General features: G+C 66.3%; 2 protein-coding genes across 2 annotated transcripts; both read right to left on the minus strand.

The window, feature by feature from the left end:
* Positions 1-290: 290 nt before the first annotated feature.
* ADIRF (adipogenesis regulatory factor) lies at positions 291-2,447 on the minus strand. Its single transcript, XM_055325412.1, has 3 exons — positions 2,299-2,447; positions 682-744; positions 291-482 (listed from the first exon to the last, which is right to left on the minus strand). Exons 1-3 carry the CDS (start codon positions 2,357-2,359, stop codon positions 379-381), a joined length of 228 nt encoding a protein of 75 aa, XP_055181387.1. The 5' UTR covers positions 2,360-2,447; the 3' UTR covers positions 291-378.
* A 1,349-nt stretch (positions 2,448-3,796) lies between these two features.
* On the minus strand, positions 3,797-8,479 carry SNCG (synuclein gamma). Its single transcript, XM_055325439.1, has 5 exons — positions 8,204-8,479; positions 7,541-7,582; positions 7,153-7,280; positions 5,861-5,932; positions 3,797-5,703 (listed from the first exon to the last, which is right to left on the minus strand). Exons 1-5 carry the CDS (start codon positions 8,322-8,324, stop codon positions 5,683-5,685), a joined length of 384 nt encoding a protein of 127 aa, XP_055181414.1. The 5' UTR covers positions 8,325-8,479; the 3' UTR covers positions 3,797-5,682.
* Between the last annotated feature and the right edge of the window lie 204 nt (positions 8,480-8,683).

Raw genomic sequence — 8,683 nt, forward strand, 5'->3', positions numbered from 1 at the left:
CCCCCACCCTGAGCTGAGCCCTTCGAGCCCCGGGACCCTGGTGTCCCCTCCTAGGAGGGTGAGGTTCCCGGAGTGGGGGGAGCCGTTGGGGAATGGGGGACAGTGTGGTCCCGGATGGCAGCTGGAGGCACCCGTACCTCTGGATTTGCAGTTGAGACCTTGGGCAAAGACCCTTGGACACTGTCAGCCTGAACTCTGGCTGCCCGGTTGGGGTTTCTGGATACGGGGGCTCAGCTTTAGGCACAGAGGCCTGGGCCCAGCTTGTGGAGAGGCATGACGCGGACACGAGGTAGGAACCAGGGCTTTAATAGGGCAGCAGGCCAAAGGCTCGCCGCAGCTCAGGGCCTGGAGGCCAGTCATCCATGTCTCCCTCTAGCATTACTTGAAGCCTAATTTTTTCCCAAAACCTGAGAAAGTCTCAGAGGCCTGGTTAGCAGTCTTGTCGATGGTTTCCTGGGTGGACTTGGCCACCTGGTCCATGGCTGGGGAAGGAAAGGAGAAAGCAGATGAGAGCCAGGCCCCAGGAACCAGAGCCCTGGAGGGTTGGGCTGGCCTGGGTCACCATCCCCAGGAAGCAGTGTGGGCAGAGGGCCTTCAGGGCAGAGGGGTGTCCGGGCGAGGGCTGCCCAGGGTGGGGATTGTGCTGCGGCGCCCACCCTCCTGCCCACCAGCCCGCCAGACCTTTCTGTCCTGCTTCTGTGGCCTGATCCACCACTTGCTGGGCCGACGCTCCTGCCGCAGTCACTGGAACAGAGAGATGAGGCCTTTAGCCCCTGTCGCCACAATGCTGACCACAGGGCCCCACCCCTGCTCCCCCACATCTGTTCTTTCTCTAGAGTAGCCTGTCCTACAGGCCCAAGTGTCAGATGCCATCGAAGTAAAGTCCTTTGACTAAGGCTATCCAGCCCGTGAGGCACAGGCACCCTTTCCATTGCCTCTGGGGTGTTGGTGGTTATTTATAACTCTGGGCTCCTCCCCTCTGCCCTGCTTCTCTTCCCAAATCCAGGATTGCAGAGAAAAGTATCCCAAGGGAGGCTGGAGCTGGAATCTGGCTGGCGCTGCCCCTGGGCATGGTGCAGGAAGGAAGGACCCTGTCCCCTTTTCCACAGTTTCTCCCCAGAAGCCTAATGCAGATGCCTCAGTTGCCATCTTTCGTGCTTGGGGACTCGACTTCTGCGAGGCCCTCTCCCCCTGTCTTCGTGCCTTGCCCCAGAGGGCACACAAGCAATGATGCTAGTGCCTCGGTGGGCAGGCAACTGGAGGCATTAGGAGATGAAGTCCAGAGAAGAGGTGACGCTTCCAAGGTCAGGCCATCTCCTCTGGACCCAAGTTCCTGCCTGTGGTGAACAGGGTTTCCAGGGGCTCAAGTGGGTCCCACCTGCTGGGTGAGCAGACAAGTGGCTCAGGCCTCCAGAGCTCTGACTCATCCTTTTTGCTGAACAGGAAAGAACCTGCTTTACTCAGACTCTGGGCCAGAGGGGGGTAGGTGGGGGGTGGCCTGTCAGGCAGGCCCTGGGTCTGGCTCCCAAAGCCTCCCCACCTGGCCTATGTGACAGAACCAGTCTGGGCCACAGATGGGGAAGGTGAGGCCGGGAAGGAAGGGCCTTGTACACAGGCTTCCTGGTAGCACTTTGGTTCCAAGGGAGCGACTGTGGGGTTCCCTCAGTGCTGAGGGGGCCCCTCAGCGACTGGGGCCCTGGTGAAGGAGGGAGTTAGTTTGGGTGTCGTCTGTTGACTGGGACATAGGCTGGACACACTGGGAACTGGAGTCCAGAGGGAGGCTGACCTGGGACTGGAAGAGCAGCTGGGGTGGGGGGGCTCCTCACCTTCCCTACCCCCAGCCCACCCCCCCCAGCCCCCCTGCAGCTGCGGAACCTCAGGCCTGAGGAGGAAAGAGCTGGAGGTGGAGAAACAAGGCTGGGGACCTGCCCTCTGGGGCGAGGGGAGGAAGGCCCTCAGGGTGAGGACATGGAAGGAAACGGGTGGGGGACAGGACAAGGCCGGGGTTGGGCCGCTTCCACCACCCCATCGGGTCCAGTGCGCCTCGCAGAGCCCAGGGCAGAGATGGTTCTGGGGTGCCGGGTGCTCGCCCCGGGCCTTCGCCCTCCCCTAGGGACCGGGGGCGGCTCCGGATGGGGTAGGCCGGTGCCCCGTGCAGCCTCCACCGCGGCTCCCGGCGTTGCGGGGTCCCCCGAACTCCTGGGCACCCTGTTTCCCCACGGAAGGCACCCCGTCCAGCCCAGGCCCCTGGGCAGGGCCCCTCCCAACCGCCTTGGGCCCGCAGCCGGGCGTCCTCACCCGCCTCCTGGGCTGCCCCCTGCACGTGCTGCTTCAGGTCCTGCAGGCCCTTGCCGGCCATGGCCAGGGCTCCGCTCCCGGAGGGCGCTGGGTGCTGGAGCCGGTCGCCCTGGGCCCCGCGCAGCGCCGCTTTATAAGGTGCCCGAGGGCCCGCCCCGCGCGGGGGAGGGTAGTGGGGGGGCAGGGGGGAGCGGGGGTACGGGGCGGTTCCCAGCAGACCCGCCCGGGAGGACTGGGCCACGCTCCAGCCCCCCCCCAACTCCCCCCCACCCCCACCCTGCGCATCCGGCCGGGCTGCGGCCCCACCTGGTCTGGAGGGGCCGAGGGGTGCAGGGGTGGGGTGGGGGTGCAGAGAGGGGCTGGGGTAGCGGGGCGCCTGCGGCCTGACCCCCAGGATGCGGTGGCCGCAGCCTCGAGGCTGGGATCCCGCAGGAGCGGCCGCTGAGCGCGGCCCCGGCTCCACGGCAACCTCGGGAAGTGGGCGGTGCTGGTGTGTAGGGAGAAACTGAGGCGCGGGGGCGAGCGCGGCCCCACCCAACGTCCCAAGGCGGGGCCTGGAATCCGGTCGCTGGGTGTGGACCCAAAGCCCGGCAGCGGCCCAGCCGCGATGCGCACGGCCCGCGGGGACCCCGCAGCGCCGCCCGCAGACCTCCCCCCCCCGCAGACACCCCCGCAGACCCGCCGCAGCAGGCAGGGCGGGGAGGGGGCAGGTCCCGGAGGCGCCCGGAGCCCTGGCCGGGGTCTCCATCGCGGGTCCCCAGGGGCCTGCGAGCTGGGCGGGACGGAGCCTCGGGCACCTGAGGTCCCCTCCCCCGGGCGCGCTGCAGAAGCAGTGACCACCTGTGCGGAAGCCGGAAGCCGCAGAGCCCCGCGGAGCTCGCTCCCCCCCTCCCCTCCCCCGCCTCCCCCCCCCCACGTCTGCAGGCCCCGCCTACCGTCCGCTCCCGCGGGCTCTAACGCGGGGGAGGAGGGGGCGGGAATAGGGCCGGCCCAGCGGCTCTCAGGCGGTAGGCACCGTAGTCACTTGGGTTCACATACCCCCAGGGCAAGTCCCTCTTTCCCAGCCTCAGTGTACCCCATCCTTGATGGCCAGACAGTCTCCCCAAAGTGCTACTGGGAGGGTTAAAGGGGCTGGAGGATGCCCCACACTCGGCGGTGGGGGGGGGTCCTTCCACTGGGGCCATTCACCCCGGGCTTCTCATGTAAGAAGAGGGGTACGGGGAGACCAGGTGTTCCTCGAGGAAAGTCGGGCACAGCCCCAGGAGCCCACAGCACATAGTAGGGGTCCTTTTTTTTTTTTTCATGTAGGCTCCATGCCCATGGTGGAAGCCAACCGATGGCTCAACCACTGAGGCACCCAGGCCCCACACCCACGGTTTTTTTTTTTTTTTAAGGTTTATTTATTTTTTTTATTTATTTATGATAGTCACAGAGAGAGAGAGAGAGAGAGAGAGGCAGAGACACAGGCAGCGGGAGAAGCAGGCTCCATGCACTGGGAGCCCGATGTGGGATTCGATCCCAGGTCTCCAGGATTGCGCCCAGGGCCAAAGGCAGGCTCCAAACCGCTGTGCCACCCAGGGATCCCACCCACGGGGTTTTAAAGGCTAAGAGCACTGCAGGTGCCATAGGGTGGGTTACAGGCTTCCAGGACGGGGCACACCTAGATGGTTGGCATTTGAGCCCAGGAACGGGCCCTGAGTAGATGTGCAGGGGAGAAGTCAAGCACCAGGCACCCTTCTAGGTTCCTTCAGCGGAGGCAGATGGCCCTGGGAGCCTAGTGGTGCACTGTCCACAGGGGCTGGGTCTAGGTGTCTCCCCCCTCCCCCCCTGCCAGTCACCTTCTTGGTCTTGCCCCTCCTCTCTTCTTCTTACAGTCCAAAGAACTCTCAGGCACACCCAGGCCCCAGGTGGACGCTCCCGGGCATGCACGGGCCTGCTTGTGTGCTCATTTAGGAGCAGTAACCACCCCGACTGCCCTGAACCTCTTCCAGACCCTTCACTACTCCCATGGTGGGATTTGGGGCCTGGGAGGACAGCAGCCCTCTGCTCCTTTCTGCCTCCTCAGCTGCGGATGCCCGTGGCCAGCAGCCTGGGAGACAACCCTGCTCAGCTCTGCTTGCCTGGCTTCCAGCCACCAGGGCTGGCCTTGACCCCTGCTTGCCACCACTGAGGCAGGATGACAAAGGGGTGGTCTCCCTAGTGGCCTAGTGGCTGAATGCAGGTGTGGACTCAGCTCTGGCTGGAGGCTTGGGGCAAGTCGCCTAGATGAGCCCAGAGCATCTGGGTGCCAAAGGGGAAGGAGCCCCTCGGCTGCCTCTGAACAGGACCCCGGGCACGATGCCCATAGCGCTTCATATAGGGCACCTGCCAGCCTGGTCCCCAGGTTGTTTTGAAACCCTGGCAGGGGTGGCATCTGCCATAAGCACACCAGTCCACACCGTCAGGGGGGCTGTAGCAGAGCATGGGAGTTAACTGGGCAGCTCTGGAAGCAGGCAACCTTGGCGTCTGCCCAGGCCCAGGCTGTCTCGCTCTGTGCTCTCGAACAAGTTATTTAACCTCTCTGTTCCTCCGTTCCTCAGTTCATTCTTGGGGAAATTGGGGTCATACCAAGAGTTTGTCCTGAGCATTAAATTAGGTGAAGTGCTCAGACCTGGGAGGGGCTCATTTTTACTACTTTCAAGGTGGAGGCTTGCACTCCTGCATCTCAGAGGTCCTCTCTTCTAATGATCCTGGACACGACTTCGACTTCTGGTGACAGACAAGGAAGCCCAGCCCAGGCTGGCTGGGGCCCCGCAGGAGGAGCCATGGGGTCACGCGTGCGCCAGGAGCGCTCAGAGGCCTTGCCACGGGCCTAGTGGAGTGGCTCTGGTTACCATGGGCTCGGGGCGCGGCACCGGGTGTCTGCGGGAGTCACAGGGGGCCACTCCCTCCACGTAAAAACACAACTGTGTGGGCTCCCCGTTGCCTCTAGGGTGCCTTTTCTCAGGAGGTTCCCGAAATGCCCAGGGTCTGCCTACGGGGCACCTGGCCCCAGGCCTGCTTCCCAGAGCCCTGCAGGCTGCCCAGCTCCTGATCCGGGTGCGGCCGCACCGAGGGGGCCCAGGCCCGGGAGGCCGGCGCATAGGGCTTGAGTTCTAGTTGGAATTTATTTGAATTCACAGCAGCATCTGTGGGGTCAGAGGGGCCGGGGGTCGGAGGCCTCGAGGGAGGGAGGGGGTGGAGGGGAAGGCATCAGAGGCAGCTTGGGCGGACAGGCCTGTGGGGCGCTGGGTGTGGGCGCAGGATCAGGGCACCCAGGTCTCGCTCCAGGGCTGTGCGCTCCGAGGGAGGGTGGCCCGAGGCAGAGGGCTGCTCCCTGGGGCCTCCGCGGCTGACTTGCGTGCCTTAGTCTCCTCCACTCTTGGCCTGGGGGAGACAGTGACCCTCACACACAGCCCGACGTGGCCACCCCGCGTGGACGGGGCCAGGGGTCATTCCTGGGGGGACCTCACGCGGCTGCCCCGAGCGCTCTGGGGCCAGGCGGGGAAGCAGGCCCAGGGCCCTCTGGGAGCCCAGCACTTACCTCCTCAGCCACTTCCTCTTGCACTCTGGCTGCCTTGTCCTCCTGGGGGGCTGCGGGTTGTTCTAGGTCCTCCTGCGGGGGGCAAAGGGGAGCATGTGGGCTGTGCGGAGGCCGGCCACAACCAGGGCTCGAACCCCGCAGCTCGTGGAGGGCGGGAGGTGACGGAGTGTGAGGCCCGTCTGACCCTGGGAGCAACAGCGCCTCATGGGGGGCCACCACAGGGGCGCCAGGTGCCCTGCAGCCCAGCTTTGCTCCCCGCAGGCTCCTGGGCAGCGCACGGTCCTGTGGAGTGGGTGCGGTGGGGTGGGGTGCGGTGCAGTGGGGTGTGGTGGGCGGGCATAGCCCTAAAACCCTAGCTCGGCCTGCCTGGCCCCATCCTCAGCATTGCTGAATCACAGGATCGTACACCCTTGTCCAACTGCCCCCTAAGTGACCCTCGGAGGAGGGGTATGTCATCTCCGTTCATGGGGCCAGGGAGGCTGAGCACCCAGCTCAAGGCCTTGGGGCCCAGACGATGGGGCCTGCAGGGATCAGGTTTGGCTTGCTCCAGGCACATCCCTAGCCCGACAGCACCCTTCTCTCTCTCTGCCTCCTAGATGGGCTCTGGGCTCAGCGGGGCCATGGGGGGCCAGCAGGGGTTACCCAGTCCTCCCACCGGGGCCACAGGGGTCACCAGGGTGCGAGGGGCGGGCCGCTCAGAGGACATGGGGCCCTGGGCTGGTCCTGAGGGTGGGCGCCCAGGGCCCCGCACTCCCCGAAGCCGGGGTCCCCAATGCTCAGTCACCGGAGCTCCCCGCCCGGCAGCCAGGCCCTCGCCCCGCCTCACGGTCACACCCTGTCCCCGGGGATTTTTTTGGATTAAATGAGTTAATAAGTGTAAAGTGCTCCAAGCCGAGCCTGCTTGGCCAGCTGGCCACCCACCCCAGGCTGCCCTGCACCACCCCCGCCCCCGCCCCCGCAGTGCCCCCGCACCTGCACCCGCACCCGCACCTGTGTGCACAGAGGTGCAGGGCGTGGTCCCGAGGGAGCGCTCCCCCCTCCCCCCTGCAGCCCCGTGGCCAGGGGAAGTGCTGCCCAGGAGGCCGGGGGACACTGCTCGCCCTGGTGAGCTGCGCCCCATCACCCCATCGAGGAGGCCAGGAGCACGTGGGAGGAGCCTCACTTTGCAGCAGCCACACCCAGGGGCCTGGAGGTCCCACGGTGCCCCCACCCGCGCTTCCCTGGAGGTGGAGGAGGGGCTGTGGGGCTGCTCCTGAGCCTCCCGGGAGGGGCCCGCTGGGGCAGGGACCCACCTTTTGCACCACGCCGGAGGTGATAGCGATGTTCTCCGCTTCCTCCACTGTCTTGACGGCCACTGTGTTGATGCTGGTGACCACGGCCTCACTCACAGCGTTGGCCTGCTCCTTGGTCTTCTCGGCCACTGCAAGGGGACGTGGCTGTGGCTGGGCCCCGTCCTCTTGCGCTCCCCCCCCCTTCCCCCAGCTGGGGCCTGGCCGGCCAAGTGCTCAGAACTGGAGGCCCTGGGCCGCCCCCGCTGACCCCAGAGAAACCCTGGGGCAGCAGGAGGCCCTGCAGGGCTCTGGGTCCCAGCTGTGGGTAAGGACCCTGGGCCGGGGGCTTCAGGACCAGCCGGGGCCCCTGGAGGTCCTGGCCCTGCGGCCCCTGTCCCAGGCTCCTCACCTGAGGTCACGCTCTGCACCACATTCTCCTTGGTCTTGGCTCCTGGGGAGGAAACGGGGGCGTCAGGGCAAACAGAACAGCTGGGCAAGCTGTGGGGTCAGTGGCAGTCCCTTCAAAGGCTGCTTCCTGCCACATCTGGAGGAAGGGGATGGATGGGAAGTGGCCGCCGGGCAGGGGCGACGGGCAGGGGGCTGCCAGAGGCCAAGCTTGCCAGGAAGTGGTGCAGGACAGAGCTGAGTCACCGGCTTCCGAGTGGCTGGGGGGCTGCCCAGGACCCCGGGGCTCGGGCTCCTCCCCCTGCCCCCCCCACAGGGTGGGTCCCTGGGTGCTGAGCACCTGCCGGCTTGGCCCACGGAGGCTTCTCATGGAGCCTGAAGGGGGTGCTGGGGCGGGGACCTGGGTTGCATCCGTGCCCCTTTGCACGTGTGTGTGCACAGGCATGTCTGCGGGCCGCCTGCCCTCTCGCTGTCCTGCCCCAGGGACCCTGGGGGGCAGAGGGGCAGAGCAGAGATGGGGGACACTAGGGCTGGGGTACAGGGGACGGGGGCTCCATGGCCTGGCACCCTGCCTCAACAGCCGGGTCCCCCCCATCCCTCCCTGGGGCTGGGGGCTCAGGCTGGGCCCCAGGGCTGCCCTGCCACGCCCTGCCTCGGCCGCACTCACCCACATACAGGACCCCCTCCTTGGTCTTCTCGGCCGCCTCCGTCACCCCTTGCTTGGTCTTCTCCACGGCGCCCACCACGCCCTCTTTGGCGATGGAGAAGCCTTTCTTGAAGACGTCCATGGTGTGGGCAGGGCAGGAGGCTGAGTGTCGCGGGGAGCGGTGGCCGGAGCTGGTGCCAGCACTGCTGCAGCCGCCTCCCCGCCACCGCCTCTTATTGACGCCCGTGAAATATTGATGATGCGGCGGCGGCGGGGCTGCTGGGAGCAGGGGAGGAGGGGGAGGGGGGGCTGGGCTGCTCGTCCCTCACTGGCCCTTATGCATCCCCCACCCACCCCCCTGCCTGGAGCTGGCAGGCCCGGGGCCAGTGTCTGCCCCCCAGGGACAGAGGCGCTCAGAGGGGAGGTGGCTTTGCTACCAGCATCCCAGGTAGGGCGGGGGTTAGGGTCCTCGGGCCGGTCAGGCAACACTGACCAACATCC

The sequence above is a fragment of the Nyctereutes procyonoides genome, unplaced genomic scaffold (assembly GCF_905146905.1).
Source record: "Nyctereutes procyonoides isolate TBG_1078 unplaced genomic scaffold, NYPRO_anot_genome, whole genome shotgun sequence".
Taxonomy (NCBI): Eukaryota; Metazoa; Chordata; class Mammalia; order Carnivora; family Canidae; genus Nyctereutes; species Nyctereutes procyonoides.

What these genes read in the sequence shown, in the direction of transcription:
- ADIRF (XM_055325412.1), bottom strand. Translation starts at nt 2,359, where the DNA reads ATGGCCGGCAAGGGCCTGCAGGACCTGAAGCAGCACGTGCAGGGGGCA. An exon ending in GGGGGCAGCCCAGGAGGCGG is followed by an intron (nt 745 to 2,298) that starts GTGAGGACGCCC and finishes TCTCTGTTCCAG; the next exon opens with TGACTGCGGCAGGAGCGTCG. An exon ending in CACAGAAGCAGGACAGAAAG is followed by an intron (nt 483 to 681) that starts GTCTGGCGGGCT and finishes TTCCTTCCCCAG; the next exon opens with CCATGGACCAGGTGGCCAAG.
- SNCG (XM_055325439.1), bottom strand. Translation starts at nt 8,324, where the DNA reads ATGGACGTCTTCAAGAAAGGCTTCTCCATCGCCAAAGAGGGCGTGGTG. An exon ending in GGTGCAGAGCGTGACCTCAG is followed by an intron (nt 7,281 to 7,540) that starts GTGAGGAGCCTG and finishes GTCCCCTTGCAG; the next exon opens with TGGCCGAGAAGACCAAGGAG. An exon ending in CCTCCGGCGTGGTGCAAAAG is followed by an intron (nt 5,933 to 7,152) that starts GTGGGTCCCTGC and finishes TGCCCCCCGCAG; the next exon opens with GAGGACCTAGAACAACCCGC.